The 19,549-nt window shown below is 44.3% G+C and overlaps 1 protein-coding gene across 18 annotated transcripts in view; it reads left to right on the top strand.

Moving 5' to 3' along the window:
- The window catches only part of gphna (gephyrin a), a 96,649-nt gene that overhangs the window by 41,550 nt on the left and 35,550 nt on the right, over positions 1-19,549 (top strand). For 11 of the 18 annotated variants that reach the window (XM_041854714.2, XM_041854718.2, XM_041854719.2 and 8 more), the window contains exons 5-9: positions 1,295-1,456; positions 1,562-1,735; positions 3,308-3,469; positions 4,453-4,587; positions 6,417-6,551. In XM_041854714.2, the coding sequence (XP_041710648.1) occupies positions 1,295-1,456; positions 1,562-1,735; positions 3,308-3,469; positions 4,453-4,587; positions 6,417-6,551 (768 nt within the window). The remainder of the gene's footprint in view (positions 1-1,294; positions 1,457-1,561; positions 1,736-3,307; positions 3,470-4,452; positions 4,588-6,416; positions 6,552-19,549) is intronic. The other 7 variants (XM_041854722.2, XM_041854725.2, XM_041854728.2 and 4 more) reach the window with 2 other exon arrangements.

Below are 19,549 nucleotides of genomic sequence, written 5' to 3' on the forward strand. Positions count from 1 at the left end.
TTTCCATATGATATATTTTGCATATGTTGTCAATGTGTGTATGAGTGTGTCATATTCAATTTTATGGTTGACTCTGTGTGTGTGAGTGTATGTTCATTTGCTTGTGTGTGTGTGAGTGCATGCATGTGTGGATGCGTGCGTGTGTGTGTGTGAGAGGGAGAAAGCGCTTGTGACTCCCTGGCGATTACTGCTGGCTTCTGGCTGTGGATGTTTTTCTTTCTTTCTTTCTTTCTTTCTTTCTTTCTTTCTTTCTTTCTTTCTTTCTTTCTTTCTTTCTTTCTTTCTTTCTTTCTTTCTTTCTTTCTTTCTTTCTTTCTTTCTTTCTTTCTTTCTTTCTTTCTTTCTTTCTTTCTTTCTTTCTTTCTTTCTTTCTTTCTTTCTTTCTTTTTCTTTCTTTCTTTCTTTCTTTCTTTCTTTCTTTCTTTCTTTCTTTCTTTCTTTCTTTCTTTCTTTCTTTCTTTCTTTCTTTCTTTCTTTCTTTCTTTCTTCTTTCTTTCTTTCTTTCTTTCTTTCTTTCTTTCTTTCTTTCTTTCTTTCTTTCTTTCTTTCTTTCTTTCTTTCTTTCTTTCTTTCTTTCTTTCTTTCTTTCTTTCTTTCTTTCTTTCTTTCTTTCTTTCTTTCTTTCTTTCTTTCTTTCTTTCTTTCTTTCTTTCTTTCTTTCTTTCTTTCTTTCTTTCTTTCTTTCTTTCTTTCTTTCTTTCTTTCTTTCTTTCTTTCTTTCTTTCTTTCTTTCTTTCTTTCTTTCTTTCTTTCTCGCTCTCTGATATGTCCTATCTTTCTCTTCTTTTTTTAATAATGTGCATGTTTGAAGTGTCATTCAACTCAAGGGCACACAACATCACTACTCTTAAATCAATTCCACTGTCCCCCCCATGGTGTGTGGATCGAAAAAACAGGATCTGCTGGAGGGAATTTATCCCCAGGGGACACACACACACACACACACACACACAACCGAGGTGAGGGGCTTTGAGATAAAGAAAGAAACATCAGGGATTAAAAGGAATCACTGTTCTAATCTGTCTTTTAGCATGGTGGCTATGGTTCTGCTCATAGGAGTAGTAATTACTGCACTACTTTCACTAGGCCCCAGTGGATGGAGCCTTGCAGTCGGTTACTACAGTAGGTTAAGCCTTAGCTTTTTCCATGCAGTTAGGCTGTTATCTCAGCCCTGACCATAGACCTTCTTGCCCATCCTTGACCCTGCTGTAGGTGAATGTAATATTTGTGAGGATAACTGTTCAGTACAGTAACCAGTGTCCCCTTCCTCCCTTCCTCTCTTCCCATGCTGCAGGCCACCAGAGAGGTGATAGAGCGCGAGGCTCCAGGGATGTCCCTGGCTATGCTGATGGGCTCCCTGCAAGTCACACCTCTGGGCATGCTCTCCAGGCCTGTCTGTGGAATCAGAGGCAAAACCCTCATCATCAACCTACCTGGCAGCAAGAAAGGCTCACAGGTAAAATCTGGTGTGCGTGTGTGTGCACGCGCGCCAATCCCATAGACCTGCTGTATTACTGTCCTTGAACTCTAACCTCTGACCCCTAATTCTCTCCTCTTACAGGAGTGTTTCCAGTTCATCCTTCCAGCTCTGCCCCACGCCATTGACCTGCTGCGTGACGCGGTTGTGAAGGTGAAGGAAGTCCACGAGGCCCTGGAGGACCTGCCCTCACCCCCACCGCCCCTCTCCCCGCCCCTCACCCTCAACAGCATCGCCTGCACCCAGACAGAGGACAAGGTGATACTCTTTCGCTCTCCTCCTATGTGTTTGCATTTCTTTTTGGAAGAAAAAGAGGGACACCCCACACCGCATGATAATGAGAGGTCCCTACATGATAATGAGAGGTCCCTACTGATAATGAGAGGTCCCTACTGATAATGAGAGGTCCCTACTGATAATGAGAGGTCCCTACTGATAATGAGAGGTCCCTACTGATAATGAGAGGTCCCTACTGATAATGGGAGGTCCCTACTGATAATGAGAGGTCCCTACTGATAATGAGAGGTCCCTACTGGATAATGAGAGGTCCCTACTGGATAATGAGAGGTCCCTACATGATAATGAGAGGTCCCTACATGATAATGAGAAGAGGTCCCTACTGATAATGAGAAGAGGTCCCTACATGAAAGTGAGAGGTCCCTACTGATGAGAGGAGGACCCTATATAATAATGAGAAGAGGTCCCTATATGATAACGAGAGGAGGTCCCTACATGATAACGAGAGGAGGTCCCTACATCATAACGAGAGGAGGTCCCTACATGATAACGAGAAGAGGTCCCTATATGATAACGAGAGGAGATCCCTACATCATAACGTGAGGAGGTCACTACATCATAACGTGAGGAGGTCCCTACATCATAATGTGAGGAGGTCCCTATATGATAACGAGAGGAGGTCCCTACATCATAACGTGAGGAGGTCCCTATGTGATAACGAGAGGAGGTCCCTACATCATAACGTGAGGAGGTCCCTACATCATAACGTGAGGAGGTCCCTACATCATAACGTGAGGAGGTCCCTACATCATAACGTGAGGAGGTCCCTATATGATAACGAGAGGAGGTCCCTACATCATAACGTGAGGAGGTCCCTATATGATAACGAGAGGAGGTCCCTACATCATAACGTGAGGAGGTCACTACATCATAACGTGAGGAGGTCCCTACATCATAATGTGAGGAGGTCCCTATATGATAACGAGAGGAGGTCCCTACATCATAACGTGAGGAGGTCCCTATGTGATAACGAGAGGAGGTCCCTACATCATAACGTGAGGAGGTCCCTACATCATAACGTGAGGAGGTCCCTACATCATAACGTGAGGAGGTCCCTACATCATAACGTGAGGAGGTCCCTACATCATAACGTGAGGAGGTCCCTATATGATAACGAGAGGAGGTCCCTACATCATAACGTGAGGAGGTCCCTATATGATAACGAGAGGAGGTCCCTACATCATAACGTGAGGAGGTCCCTATATGATAACGAGAGGAGGTCCCTACACCATAATGAGAGGAGGTCACTATATGAAAGTGAAAGGTCCCTACATGATAATGAAAGGATGTCCATACATTAAATATAGCTGCTTCGCTGTGCTTTATTCCTGCACCATAATCACAAAGTTTCCACTTCGCAGAAGTCTTCGTCAATTTGTGGCAGTACTTATTTTTTATCATTATAGCTATATCTGCTTTTAAAATGTTTCTTTTATCCATTTAAAAAATATATATGTTATGAAATACAGCACCGTTAGTTGTGGTTTTCTCTATGAATTGTGTTTTCTTAATAAAGTGTATTATTATTCTAAGGGTGTGCAGTGTGAGGATGATGATGATTATGATGATGATGATGAGAAGATGAAGGACAGCTGCTTGGTGTCTACCGAGGACCACCACGCCCACCACCACCACTCCCACTCCCACTCCCACGGACACAACTCACACATCACCGCCGCCGCCATCGCTGCCAAGGTAAACACACAATGGCCTGTTGCTGTTTCTCATGTTAAAATCCTCAAGTTAACATCAACATGGATAGTTCTTTATAAAATGCCCGGAAGTTCTTTATAAAATGAATTATGATCATTACACCCAGAGAAAGGAAGGGAAATCTAGCAGAAATAGAGGGATAGAGGGAGGAGAAGAGAGGAAGATGAATGGGTAGAGAGGAAAATGGAGAGGGAGGGCTGAACGAGGGATAAGAGGAAGAAAATGAGTTATGTATTGTGTTCACTACATTATCATCTGATGTCCCTGTTCGCTACATTATAATTTCATGTCCCTGTTCGCTACATTATCACATGATGTCCCTGTTCGCTACATTATCATCGGATGTCAATGTTTGCTACATTATCATTTGATGTCCCTGTTCGCTACATTATCACCATATGTCCCTGTTCGCTACATTATCATCTGATGGCACTGTTCACTACATTATTAACTGCTGTCCCTGTTCACTACATTATCGTCTGATGTCCCTGTTCGCTACATTATCATCCAATGTCCCTGTTCGCTACATTATCATCTGATGTCCCTGTTCGCTACATTATCATCTGATGTCCCTGTTCGCTACATTATCATCTGATGTCCCTGTTCGCTACATTAACATCTGATGTCCCTGTTCACTACATTAACATCTGATGTCCCTGTTCACTACATTATCATCTGATGTACCTGTTCGCTACATTATCATCTGATGTCCCTGTTCACTACATTATCATCTGATGTCCATGTTCGCTACATTATCATATGATGTCCCTGTTCACTGCATTACTGCACCTGTGTTGATCCTTAATTTTGATACATCAGTACATCAGTGTGTGTTTACCTGTTGTGTGTGTGTATATGCCTGTGTGTATATGCCTGTGTGTATATGCCTGTGTGTATATGCCTGTGTGTATATGCCTGTTATGTGTGTATTCATGTTTCATCCTGTGTTGACCATCCATCACCAGAAGGGGAAGCCCCAGCACCATAACCATGCTGTTGTCATGGCTAAAGATAGCCAGTATCTACCTGGTCTGGTATCTAACCTCCCTCCCGCCCCACCTCATTACACCTGCTCCTGCTCTGGAGACCAGCCGGTAACGGTAAGACCCCTCAAATCTACCCACCCTCATGTCACACGTCGCTCCTACATCACATACCACTGTACTCTGCATGCCACCCCTCCCATAATTCCTCCCTGCAAACTTGAACACCATGAATCTCAAAAGTGCTCGATCCGAGGAGAGGAATCTTGGGAGGTGAGGATGCGAGGAATGAAGAAGGACTTTTGAGATTCACCCCATCTTGTATAGGTCATGACGTGTGTGTATCGCCAGGACAGTGTTATTAGCGCTAGCTGGGTTAGCTTGTGTTGCTAATTAGCAGAGTGGGGTTCAGTGCTGGGCTGCCAGTAAAGCCTATGGTGATAATTAGCACAACACTAACCCCTTAGCGCTCCATTGGAAACCCCCTGTAAATCCCACTGGCTCTCTCCCAGGGCCCACTAGCACTGCTCAAATGAGCCGTGCGGATCACAGTCGCAGATCCACACATCCACAGCAGCAGCCCTGAGGGGAAACTGTGGGCCTGCCTGGCCTGTCTGTCTCCTCACAGGCACATACTCTGTCTGCACTGCAGCCATACTGTGTATGGTACACACACAAACAAACACACACACACACACACACACACACACAGGGTTTAACATGCGTCTGGAACTAGTGTCTAATGATGTTTAGAATGTATTCATATTGTTATAGTTATTAGAAAAGTCTAACTGGCCAATCAGAAAACAGATGACTGACTGGCCAGACTGACTGACCAATCTGTGTGTGCTTTCGAGATGTCTTTTATCTGTTTGTGTGTGTATAGTACAGTGCTGTTTGTGTGTGTATAGTACAGTGCTGTTTGTGTGTGTATAGTACAGTGCTGTTTGTGTGTGTATAGTACAGTGCTGTTTGTGCGTGTATAGTACAGTGCTGTTTGTGTGTGTATAGTACAGTGCTGTTTGTGCGTGTATAGTACAGTGCTGTTTGTGCGTGTATAGTACAGTGCTGTTTGTGTGTGTATAGTACAGTGCTGTTTGTGTGTGTATAGTACAGTGCTGTTTGTGCGTGTATAGTACAGTGCTGTTTGTGTGTGTATAGTACAGTGCTGTTTGTGCGTGTATAGTACAGTGCTGTTTGTGTGTGTATAGTACAGTGCTGTTTGTGCGTGTATAGTACAGTGCTGTTTGTGTGTGTATAGTACAGTGCTGTTTGTGTGTATAGTACAGTGCTGTTTGTGTGTGTATAGTACAGTGCTGTTTGTGTGTGTATAGTACAGTGCTGTTTGTGCGTGTATAGTACAGTGCTGTTTGTGTGTGTATAGTACAGTGCTGTTTGTGCGTGTATAGTACAGTGCTGTTTGTGTGTGTATAGTACAGTGCTGTTTGTGTGTGTATAGTACAGTGCTGTGTGTGTGTATAGTACAGTGCTGTTTGTGTGTGTATAGTACAGTGCTGTTTGTGTGTGTATAGTACAGTGCTGTTTGTGCGTGTATAGTACAGTGCTGTTTGTGTGTGTATAGTACAGTGCTGTTTGTGTGTGTATAGTACAGTGCTGTGTGTGTATAGTACAGTGCTGTTTGTGTGTGTATAGTACAGTGCTGTTTGTGTGTGTATAGTACAGTGCTGTGTGTGTGTATAGTACAGTGCTGTTTGTGTGTGTATAGTACAGTGCTGTGTGTGTGTATAGTACAGTGCTGTTTGTGTGTGTATAGTACAGTGCTGTGTGTGTGTATAGTACAGTGCTGTTTGTGCACACAGTTTTCCTCTCTTTTCCTGTGTGAGGATGAAATAACTACTTGTGTGTGTTGTAGATATTGCTTACCCGCTCTTTGTCTGTCTGTGTGTAGTAGTAAATATAACTAGATATAACTTCTATCTCCATAGATCCCAGACAGCATCATCTCTAGGGGTGTGCAGGTTCTTCCCAGAGACACAGCTTCTCTGAGCACCACGCCCTCCGAGTCGCCCCGCGCCCAGGCCACCTCGCGCCTCTCCACTGCCTCCTGCCCCACGCCCAAAGTAAGACACCTCCTGTACCTATACTTATACCTACCCCGCTGCCCATCCATCTACCCCTCCACCACCCCCCGCCACTCACCCGGCCACGCCCAGTCCTCTCACATCCTAACACTACCCTCCCTCCATCCATCTTGCTGCTGCCTCCCCCTCCCTCTGACCCATCAAGGCTTGGACTCCCTCGCTCTCCCCTCCTCCATGATTTTACGTGGGCTCATTTATTGTATCCCTTTGGTTCTGTAACTCTGAGATCATGACCAGTTAGTTGTCCGTTGATTGGGTGGAATTATAGGCTCCTCCCCTTAACCTTGATTCCATTCTATCCCCATACTTTACTTTAGAATTTTAAAATTTTATTTCCTGATTGTAGAAGCGTCCTGTGATTGGTCACAGCACACAGAGGGGCGGACCAATGACCACTGCTGGAGTGTCCCGTTCATTCTTTGATTGTCAGGTGTCATGTTGTTTATATCGGTTTCAAACTGCACTGTGGCTATGGAAACAAACAAACCAGACATACAGTACCAGTCAAAAGTTTGGGCACACCTACTCATTCCAGGGTTTTTCTTTATTTTGACTATTTTTTACATTGTAGAATAATGGTGAAGACATCAAAACTATGAAATAACACGTATGGAATCATGTAGTAACCAAAAAAGTGTTAAACAAATGAAAATATATTTTATATTTGAGATTCTTCAAAGAATCTTTGCCTTGATGACAGCTTTGCACGCTCTTGGCATTTTCTCAACCAGCTTCATGAGGTAACCACCAGGAATACATTTCAATTAACAGGTGTGCCTTGTTAAAAGTTAATTTGTGGAATTTCTTTCCTTCTTATTGCGTTTGAGCCAATCAGTTGTGTTGTGACAAGGTTGGGGTGGTATAGAGAAGATAACCCTACTTGGTAAAAGACCAAGTCCATATTATAGCAAGAACAGCTTGCTATAATGTGTGTATGTATGTATATGTATGTATATATTACATTTACATTTACATCATTTAGCAGACGCTCTTATCCAGAGCGACTTACAAATATATATATATATACAGTGGGGAGAACAAGTATTTGATACACTGCCGATTTTGCAGGTTTTCCTACATACAAAGCATGTAGAGGTCTGTAATTTTTATCATAGGTACACTTCAACTGTGAGAGACGGAATCTAAAACAAAAATCCAGAAAATCACATTGTATGATTTTTAAGTAATTAATTTGCATTTTATTGCATGACATAAGTATTTGATACATCAGAAAAGCAGAACTTAATATTTGGTACAGAAACCTTTGTTTGCAATTACAGAGATCATACGTTTCCTGTAGGTCTTGACCAGGTTTGCACACACTGCAACAGGGATTTTGGCCCACTCCTCCATACAGACCTTCTCCAGATCCTTCAGGTTTCGCGGCTGTCGCTGGGCAGTACGGACTTTCAGCTCCCTCCAAAGATTGTCTATTGGGTTCAGGTCTGGACACTCCAGGACCTTGAGATGCTTCTTACGGAGCCACTCCTTAGTTGCCCTGGCTGTGTGTTTCGGGTCGTTGTCATGCTGGAAGACCCAGCCACGACCCATCTTCAATGCTCTTACTGAGGGAAGGAGGTTGTTGGCCAAGATCTCGCGATACATGGCCCCATCCATCCTCCCCTCAATACGGTGCAGTCGTCCGGTCCCCTTTGCAGAAAAGCATCCCCAAAGAATGATTTTTCCACCTCCATGCTTCACGGTTGGGATGGTGTTCTCGGGGTTGTACTCATCCTTCTTCTTCCTCCAAACACGGCGAGTGGAGTTTAGACCAAAAAGCTCTATTTTTGTCTCATCAGACCACATGACCTTCTCCCATTCCTCCTCTGGATCATCCAGATGGTCATTGGCAAACTTCAGACGGGCCTGGACATGCGCTGGCTTGACCAGGGGAACCTTGCGTGCGCTGCAGGATTTTAATCCATGACGGCGTAGTGTGTTACTAATGGTTTTCTTTGAGACTGTGGTCCCAGCTCTCTTCAGGTCATTGACCAGGTCCTGCCGTGTAGTTCTGGGCTGATCCCTCACCTTCCTCATGATCATTGATGCCCCACGAGGTGAGATCTTGCATGGAGCCCCAGACCGAGGGTGATTGACCGTCATCTTGAACTTCTTCCATTTTCTAATAATTGCGCCAACAGTTGTTGCCTTCTCACCAAGCTGCTTGCCCATTGTCCTGTAGCCCATCCCAGCCTTGTGCAGGTCTACAATTGTATCCCTGATGCCCTTACACAGCTCTCTGGTCTTGGCCATTGTGGAGAGGTTGGAGTCTGTTTGATTGAGTGTGTGGACAGGTGTTTTTTATACAGGTAATGAGTTCAAACAGGTGTAGTTAATACAGGTAATGAGTGGAGAACAGGAGGGCTTCTTAAAGAGAAACTAACAGGTCTGTGAGAGCCGGAATTCTTACTGGTTGGTAGGTGATCAAATACTTATGTCATGCAATAAAATGCAAATTAATTACTTAAAAATCATACAATATGATTTTCTGGATTTTTGTTTTAGATTCCGTCTCTCACAGTTGAAGTGTACCTATGATAAAAATGACAGACCTCTACATGCTTTGTAAGTAGGAAAACCTGCAAAATCGGCAGTGTATCAAATACTTGTTCTCCCCACTGTATGTATATATATATACACAGTGGGGGAAAAAAGTATTTAGTCAGCCACCAATTGTGCAAGTTCTCCCACTTAAAAAGATGAGAGAGGCCTGTAATTTTCATCATAGGTACACGTCAACTATGACAGACAAATTGGGGGAAAAAAATCCAGAAAATCACATTGTAGGATTTTTAATGAATTTATTTGCAAATTATGGTCGAAAATAAGTATTTGGTCACCTACAAACAAGCAAGATTTCTGGCTCTCACAGACCTGTAACTTCTTCTTTAAGAGGCTCCTCTGTCCTCCACTCGTTACCTGTATTAATGGCACCTGTTTGAACTTGTTATCAGTATAAAAGACACCTGTCCACAACCTCAAACAGTCACACTCCAAACTCCAGTATGGCCAAGACCAAAGAGCTGTCAAAGGACACCAGAAACAAAATTGTAGACCTGCACCAGGCTGGGAAGACTGAATCTGCAATAGGTAAGCAGCTTGGTTTGAGGAAATCAACTGTGGGAGCAATTATTAGGAAATGGAAGACATACAAGACCACTGATAATCTCCCTCGATCTGGGGCTCCACGCAAGATTTCACCCCGTGGGGTCAAAATGATCACAAGAACGGTGAGCAAAAATCCCAGAACCACACGGGGGGACCTAGTGAATGACCTGCAGAGAGCTGGGACCAAAGTAACAAAGCCTACCATCAGTAACACACTACGCCGCCAGGGACTCAAATCCTGCAGTGCCAGACGTGTCCCCCTGCTTAAGCCAGTACATGTCCAGGCCCGTCTGAAGTTTGCTAGAGTGCATTTGGATGATCCAGAAGAGGATTGGGAGAATGTCATATGGTCAGATGAAACCAAAATATAACTTTTTGGTAAAAACTCAACTCGTCGTGTTTGGAGGACAAAGAATGCTGAGTTGCATCCAAAGAACACCATACCTACTGTGAAGCATGGGGGTGGAAACATCATGCTTTGGGGCTGTTTTTTCTGCAAAGGGACCAGGACGACTGATCCGTGTAAAGGAAAGAATGAATGGGGCCATGTATCGTGAGATTTTGAGTGAAAACCTCCTTCCATCAGCAAGGGCATTGAAGATGAAACGTGGCTGGGTCTTTCAGCATGACAATGATCCCAAACACACCGCCCGGGCAACGAAGGAGTGGCTTCGTAAGAAGCATTTCAAGGTCCTGGAGTGGCCTAGCCAGTCTCCAGATCTCAACCCCATAGAAAATCTTTGGAGGGAGTTGAAAGTCCGTGTTGCCCAGCGACAGCCCCAAAACATCACTGCTCTAGAGGAGATCTGCATGGAGGAATGGGCCAAAATACCAGCAACAGTGTGTGAAAACCTTGTGAAGACTTACATAAAACGTTTGACCTGTGTCATTGCCAACAAAGGGTATATAACGAAACTTTTGTTATTGACCAAATACTTATTTTCCACCATAATTTGCAAATTAATTCAAAAAAATCCTACAATGTGATTTTCTGGGGGAAAAAAATGCTCAATTTGTCTGTCATAGTTGACGTGTACCTATGATGAAAATTACAGGCCTCTCTCATCTTTTTAAGTGGGAGAACTTGCACAATTGGTGGCTGACTAAATACTTTTTTTCCCCACTGTATATGCGAGAAAAAAAACATATGGGGGATTGGAAGATATGCAGACAATTACATTGATGGAAGTTACAATCTATCTGATATATTAAAGCTGATCTACCCCCTAAAAAAAAGACAAAAAGAACAGCTCAAATAAGCAAAGAGAAACGACAGGCCATCATTACTTTAAGACATGAAGGTCAATCAATCCGGAAGATTTAAAGAACTCTGAAAGTGCAGTCGCAAAAACCATCAAGCGCTATGATGAAACTGGCTGTCATGAGGACCGCCGCAGGAATGGAAGACCCAGAGTTACCTCTGCTGCAGAGGATACGTTCATTAGAGTTAACTGCACGTCAGATTGCAGCCCAAATAAATGCTTCACAGAGTTCAAGTAACAGACACATCTCAACATCAACTGTTCAGAGGAGACTGCATGAATCAGGCCTTCATGGTCGAATTGTTGCAAAGAAACCACAACTAAAGGATTCCAATAATAAGAAGAGACTTGCTTGGGCCAAGAAACACAAGCAATGGACATTAGACCGGTGGAAATCTGTCCTTTTGTCTGATGAGTCCACATTTGAGATTTTTGGTTCCAACCTACATGATTCCATATGTGTAATTTCATAGTTTTGATTTCTTCAATATTATTCTACAATATAGAAAATAGTAAAAATAAAGAAAAACCCTTGAATGAGTAGGTGTTTCCAAACTTTTGACTGGTACTGTACATAACCCCCCCCGCTAAGTAATACTCTCCGTCTGTGTTCTCATTGATAATAAATGACCATAGTGTGGGCTGGTTTCTGGGTCTTGTGTTAGTGATCTAAACTAAGTGATCTTACTCTATGTTCCTAATCATAATGAATGGGCTTAATGTGTATAGTGTGCTGGGTTCAGACTGGTGGGAGGAGAGGTGGTGTAACTTGACTAGATCAGACTGGTGGGAGGAGAGGTGGTGTAACTTGACTAGATCAGACTGGTGGGAGGAGAGGTGGTGTAACTTGACTAGATCAGACTGGTGGGAGGAGAGGTGGTGTAACTTGACTAGATCAGACTGGTGGGAGGAGAGGTGGTGTAACTTGACTAGATCAGACTGGTGGGAGGAGAGGTGGTGTAACTTGACTAGATCAGACTGGTGGGAGGAGAGGTGGTGTAACTTGACTAGATCAGACTGGTGGGAGGAGAGGTGGTGTAACTTGACTAGATCAGACTGGTGGGAGGAGAGGTGGTGTAACTTGACTAGATCAGACTGGATGGTAGACTTTGTCTTTCACCACCAAGCCCATTCTCATCATGTCATGATTTTAGCAGCTAGGTCTATTTCTGTGGAGGATTGTGGCTTGGCAGCCACTGTGATCATACCATACCTCCATTCCCTCATACTGCTCTGATAGTAAGGCACTGAGACAGAGTATGTCTTGAGCTTGTGTTGAGTTTATCCACCTGGTGAGGTGTTTCATTTTTACATTTTACATTTTAGTCATTTAGCAGACGCTCTTATCCAGAGCGACTTACAGGTATTTTTTCATACTTCGTAGGGGAAGGCTGTATCAAGTATGTCTCCACCTGGTGAGGTGTTTCATAGGGGAAGGCTGTATCAAGCAAGGGGAGCTGTTTCTGTGCTTGCTTTCATGTTTCTTTCAAAGTGCTCTTCCCCTCACCTCTCCTTCACAGCCCTATAAGGCCCATCATCTGGGTATGAACGATAGTGTGTATAAATCAAATAACATTTTATTTGTCACATGCGTACACTAACAGTGAAATGCTTACTGGCCCTTCCCAACAATGCAGAGAGAAAAACAATAACACAAGGAATAAATACAAAATGAGTAACGATGGCTTGGCTATATACACAGGGTACCAGTACCTAGTCCATGTGCAGGGGTACCAGGTAATTAAGGTAGATATGTACATATATGGAGGGGTAAAGTGACTATGCAAACAGGATAGATAGTAAGCAGCAGCGTATGTGATGAGTCAAAAGAGGGGTCAATGCAGATAGTCTGGGTAGCTATTTGTCCTGTTAGCTATTTGGTCAACTATTTAGCAGTCTTATGGCATGGGGGTAGAAGCTGTTCAGGGTCCTGTTGGTTTCAGACTTGGTGCATCGGTGCAGCTTGCCATGCGGTAGCAGAGAGAACAGTCTATGACTTGGGTGGCTGGTGTCTTTGACAATTTTTAGGGCCTTCCTCTGACACCGCCTGGTATAGAGGTTCTGGATGGCAGAGAGCTCGGCCCCACTGATGTATTGGGTCGTACGCACTACACTCTGTAGCACCTTGCGGTCGGATGCCAAGCAGTTGCCATACCAAGCGGTGATGCAGCCAGTCAAGATGTTCTCAATGGTGCAGCTGTAGAACCTTTTGAGGATTCTGATGTATTCCAACGTGTATATTGCACCCTATGGTATGCTTAAATTATATCGTCACATCTTCACATTTATGTAGGGGTGGCACAATTACCGTATAATTGTGTAACAAACGATTATGGATGAACACCGTCATGAAAATAAAATAACCTGCATAACCGTTTTAAAAAATTTTGATTTTTTTTTTAAACGAACAGCTGACTGAAGGCGCGACGGCCAGGCATTCATGTGGTTGAGTCTGTTTCCACGGTAACAGGAACTCTTTACAAAGTGATGAAACTTTGTTGCTCCTTGCTGAAACAACTAAGGTGTTGAAGCCAACAAGGCTTTGGTTGCCGAGGCAATGCCCCCTCCCTGCAGCACCACATGCAGTCAGGAGCAGAGAAAAGAAACAAAAACAACTTTTGACCAATAACCTTCATCCAAAATTCCATGACCGTCACAGCCCTACACTTACGTGCCCTGCTTCTATGAATAGATAGGACAGGCACCTGGATGGTCCTCTTCACTTTTTACCTCACTCATATCACACACCAAAAGTATATTTTAATCCAGATTATTCCAAGTCAGCATTATTCTCATTTGGAATTAGTCAAGGCCAGTTGAGAGATGGTCTGGAGTGTGTTTCCTTAAACCTTCGTAGCTCTAAAATCATCTTAAGTCCATTTAAGCAATGAAGGACAGATGATCATAGATCTATGAAGCGTTCTGGGAAAATTTAGTTTAGCTGACCAGTCAGTGGCTAGAGAATAGAGACAGACTGACAGACAGACCGTTAGATCACAGAGCCTTTACAGTTGATTCAGTGATGACCTCAGCCCCCTGTCCTACAGTAGCCCTATCCCTAACCCTGTCTCTAGCTCTGCTGACATGGAGTTTTTTTAAACAGAGGCTGTCAACAGTGACAGACAGAGGGAGACACTGGGAAGAGAGACGTCTGGTCTCGTGGGAACCAGGGGTGAAACAAGAAATACTGTATGCGGAGAGGGTTGGATGGTGTGTCGACTGTTTGTTATGGGAGCAGTGCTGGACTCAAGGGCAGCCCGTAAAAGTCATTTATGAGAACAGTGCATATACTGGACAGCGGTAGATATGGCATGCCAACAAATAATAGGGAGAGAGAGAAAGAGAGGCATGTGAAGGAGAGAGAGAACAGAGATGAGGGAGAGATGTAAGCGAGAAAGAGAGGGGGATTTGAGAGTGGGAGAGATGTAAGCGAGAGAGAGAGGGGGATTTGAGAGTGGGAGAGATATGAGGGAGAGAGAGAGGGGGATTTGAGAGTGGGAGAGATATGAGGGAGAGAGAGAGGGGGATTTGAGTGGGAGAGATATGAGGGAGAGAGAGAGGGGATTTGAGAGTGGGAGAGATATGAGGGAGAGAGAGAGGGGGATTTGAGAGTGGGAGAGATATGAGGGAGAGAGAGAGGGGGATTTGAGAGTGGGAGAGATATGAGGGAGAGAGAGAGGGGGATTTGAGAGTGGGAGAGATATGAGGGAGAGAGAGGGGGATTTGAGAGTGGGAGAGATATGAGGGAGAGAGAGAGGGGGGATTTGAGAGTGGGAGAGATATGAGGGAGAGAGAGAGGGGGATTTGAGAGTGGGAGAGATATGAGGGAGAGAGAGGGGGGTTTGAGAGTGGGAGAGATATGAGGGAGAGAGAGAGGGGGATTTGAGAGTGGGAGAGATATGAGGGAGAGAGAGAGGGGGATTTGAGAGTGGGAGAGATATGAGGGAGAGAGAGAGGGGAATTTGAGAGTGGGAGAGATGAGGGAGAGAGAGAGGGGGATTTGAGAGTGGGAGAGATATGAGGGAGAGAGAGAGGGGGATTTGAGAGTGGGAGAGATATGAGGGAGAGAGAGAGGGGGATTTGAGAGTGGGAGAGATATGAGGGAGAGAGAGGGGGGATTTGAGAGTGGGAGAGATGAGGGAGAGAGAGAGGGGGATTTGAGGGTGGGAGAGGTATGAGGGAGAGAGAGGGGGATTTGAGAGTGGGAGAGGTATGAGGGAGAGAGAGAGGGGGAGAGGTATGAGGGCGAGAGAGAGGGGGATTTGAGAGTGGGAGAGGTAGAGAGAAATATGAGCAAAACAAGGAATCCCACTCTGAAACAGACCCTATGATTAAAGAGTTTCTATTCTACATATTTACAGTATCAGCCTTGTGCAGCCACAGACCCTGTAGACCCAAACACTCCTACACACACATCTGATCCTCTATCACACACTGTCTCATAAAACACCTGTGTGTGTGTGTGTGTGATTAGCTTTGAGTTAATATATTATTACTCGGGCACAGTCATCTCTTTCTGTCTCTCTCTCGGCCTCTCTCACACACACACACACACAGTTTGAGCCCCGCGCTGTGTTGTACGTTCGTGTGTCTGTCTGCGTGTGTGTATGTACAGTTGAAGTCGGAGGTTTACATACACTTAGGTTGGAGTCATTAAAACTTGTTTTTCAATCATTCCACAAATTTCTTGTTAACAAACTATCGTTTTCGCAAGTCGGTTAGGACATCTACTTTGTGCATGACACAAGTAATTTTTCCAACAATTGTTTGCATACAGATTATTACACTTATAATTCACTGTATCACAATTCAAGTGGGTCAGAAGTTTACATACACTAAGTTGACTGTGCCTTTAAACAGCTTGGAAAATTCCAGAAAATGATGTCATCGCTTTAGAAGCTTCTGATAGGCTAAGTGACATCATTTGAGTCAATTGGAGGTGTACCTGTGGATGTATTTCAAGGCCTACCTTCAAACTCAGTGCCTCTTTGCTTGACATCATGGGAAAATCAAAATAAATCAGCCAAGACCTCAGGAAAAAGATTGTAGTCCTCCACAAGTCTGGTTCATCCTTGGGAGCAATTTCCAAACGCCTGAAGGTACCACGTTCATCTGTACAAACAATAGTATGCAAGTATAAACACCATGGGACCACGCAGCAGTCATACCGCTCAGGAAGGAGACGCGTTCTGTCTCCTAGAGATGAACGTACTTTGGTGCGAAAAGTGCAAATCAATCCCAGAACAACAGCAAAGGACCTTGTGAAGATGCTGGAGGAAACAGGTACAAAAGTATCTATATCCACAGTAAAACAAGTCCTATATCGACATAACCTGAAAGGCAGCTCAGCAAGGAAGAAGCCACTGCTCCAAAACCGCCATAAAAAAGCCAGACTACGGTTTGCAACTGGACAAAGATCGTACTTTTTGGAGAAATGTCCTCTGGTCTGATGAAACAAAAATAGAACTGTTTGGAGGAAAAAGGGGGTTGCTTGCAAGCCGAAGACCACCATCCCAACCGTGAAGCACGGGGGTGGCAGCATCATGCTGTGGGGGTGCTTTGCTGCAGGAGGGACTGGTGCACTTCACAAAATAGATGGCATCATGAGGAAGGAAAATTATGTGGATATATTGAAGCAACATCTCAAGTCATCAGTCAGGAAGTTAAAGCTTGGTCGCAAATGGGTCATCCAAATGGACAATGACCCCAAGCATACTTCCAAAGTTGTGGCAAAATGGACAACACAGTCAAGGTATTGGAGTGGCCATCACAAAGCCCTGACCTCAATCCTATAGAAAATATGTGGGCAGAACTGAAAAAGCGTGTGCGAGCAAGGAGGCCTACAAACCTGACTCCATTACACCAGCTCTGTCAGGAGGAATGGGCCAAAATTCACCCAACTTATTGTGGGAAGCTTGTGGAAGGCTACCCGAAACGTTTGACCCAAGTTAAACAATTTAAAGGCAATGCTACCAAATACTAATTGAGTGTGTGTAAACTTCTGACCCACAGGGAATGTGATGAAAGAAATAAAAGCTGAAATAAATCATTCTCTCTACTATTATTCTGACATTTCACATTCTTAAAATAAAGTGATGATCCTAACTGACCTAAGACAGGGAATTTTTACTAGGATTAAATGTCAGGAATTGTGAAAAACGGAGTTTAAATGTATTTGTCTAAGGTGTATGTAAACTTCAGACTTCAACTGTATATGCTTGCACTGTGTGTGCGTGTGTGTTAGCCAGCTGGTCCACTCTGTGGGAAATAGTCCTCAGTGCTTAGTGAAGGCTGGGATAGAGGGGAATAGTCCTCAGTGCTTAGTGAATGCTGGGATAGAGGGGAATAGTCCTCAGTGCTTAGTGAATGCTGGGATAGAGGGGAATAGTCCTCAGTGCTTAGTGAATGCTGGGATAGAGGGGAAAAGTCCTCAGTGCTTAGTGAATGCTGGGATAGAGGGGAATAGTCCTCAGTGCTTAGTGAATGCTGGGTTAGAGGGGAATAGTCCTCAGTGCTTAGTGAATGCTGGGATAGAGGGGAATAGTCCTCAGTTCTTAGTGAATGCTGGGATAGAGGGGAAAAGTCCTCAGTGCTTAGTGAATGCTGGGATAGAGGGGAATAGTCCTCAGTGCTTAGTGAATGCTGGGATAGAGGGGAATAGTCCTCAGTGCTTAGTGAATACTGGGATAGAGGGGAATTGTCCTTAGTGCTTAGTGAATGCTGGGATAGAGGGGAATAGTCCTCAATGCTTAGTGAATGCTGGGATAGAGGGGAATAGTCCTCAGTGCTTAGTGAATGCTGGGATAGAGGGGAATAGTCCTCAGTGCTTAGTGAATGCTGGGATAGAGGGGAATTGTCCTTAGTGCTTAGTGAATGCTGGGATAGAGGGGAATTGTCCTTAGTGCTTAGTGAATGCTGGGATAGAGGGGAATAGTCCTCAGTGCTTAGTGAATGCTGGGATAGAGGGGAATAGTCCTCAGTGCTTAGTGAATGCTGGGATAGAGGGGAATAGTCCTCAGTGCATAGTGAATGCTGGGATAGAGCCTACTGGATACAGGGAGAAGACACTCCATCTGGCATCTGTTTCTCTCCGTATATATCTTTCTCTCTTTTTGAAAATCTCTATTTCCGGTCTCTACCGTATATATGGCCTTTGTCTCTCTCTCATTTTCTCTGTTCTTGCTCTCTTTCTCTCCTCTCTCCATGCTCTCTCTATTGTCTCCGTTTGAAGCAGTGTATTGTAAAGGACAGTGGAGTGTTTCTGCTGTCCTCTACTGTCAAACCTACTCACGCTCCTTTCTTTTTGCCCTGACAGAGTTGCACGCAGTACACATTCACATCAATACTTACACACACACACGCCATGCCAGCACAGCTGCTACATGCATGATTTAGGTCTTACAGCCACATCCAGAATTAGCTCCTGATGTTCACTCATCTTCCCCCCTCTCTCTCTCTCTCTGTCTCTCTCTCTCTCTCTCTCTCTCTCTGTCTCTCTCTCTCTCTCTCTCTCTCTCTCTCTCTCTCTCTGTCTCTCTCTCTCTCTGTCTCTCTCTCTGTCTCTCTCCTCTCTCTCTCTCTCTCTCTCTCTCCTCTCTCTCTCTGTGTCTCTTTCTCTCTCTAATTTTCTCTCTCTCCGTCTTTCTCTCCCACCCTCCCTCACCCACCCCCCCTTTCACCCCATCCCACACTTTCTCCCTCTCCCGTTTTCTCACTTCGCCTGCTGTGCTCTCTCTGCCTTCTATGCTCCCTCCACACTCTCACTCTCAATCCCTTCCTCTCTGAGCCTGTGTGTGGTGTGTGTGTGCCAGTGAGCGCGTGGGAGACTGCATCTTCTTACTCAGAAGCAGGATAAAGCATGGTAAGCAGCCTGCCTCATCTTCTGTTTTCTCCTGACTGACTGACTGACTGGTGTTTTGTGTTGTGCTGGCTCTCGTTGCACGTGTTAGGGGGGTCATTGTTTTTGTGTGTGTTAGAAGGGGATGGGAGATTGTGGCTCTTTGTGTGTAGTTGATTTATTACGTGTGTGTATGTGTATGTGTGTGTGTGTGTGTTTTTCAAGGTTTTTGTCATGTGACTGTGTCAAAAGTGCATTATCCATTATGTATTGTGTGCTATAGCTTTGTACTATACTGTAGTCAATTAGCTAGCTAGCTACCACTCACATCTCCATTTATGTTCTTATTTATTAATTAGGAGTACTGTATCAGATAAAGGGGTTTTAGATGACATGGTCTCAGATGTTAGCCACAGATGATAGTGCTGTCTTACTGCTGTTTCTGGACGTGGTCTTTGCAGAAGGCCTTAGATGCTACTGTACTGAAGCTTCATCCAGATATAGTGCAGTGATTGATTTGCTCTGGGTCTAAAGCTGAGTATCTTGTCAGTGTTATCGAGAGTAGTTAAATACTGACCAAGTAGTAGGGCTGGTAATTGCCAGGGACCTCACGATACGATATGATCATCAAATCAAATTTTATTTGTCAAATACGCGTGTTTAGCAGATGTTATAGTGGGTGTAGCGAAATGCTTGTGCTTCTAGCTCCGACAGTGCAATAATATCTAACAATTTCACAACATATACCCAATACACACAAAACTAGTAAG

Source organism: Coregonus clupeaformis, chromosome 29, assembly GCF_020615455.1.
Source record: "Coregonus clupeaformis isolate EN_2021a chromosome 29, ASM2061545v1, whole genome shotgun sequence".
Lineage (NCBI taxonomy): Eukaryota > Metazoa > Chordata > Actinopteri > Salmoniformes > Salmonidae > Coregonus > Coregonus clupeaformis.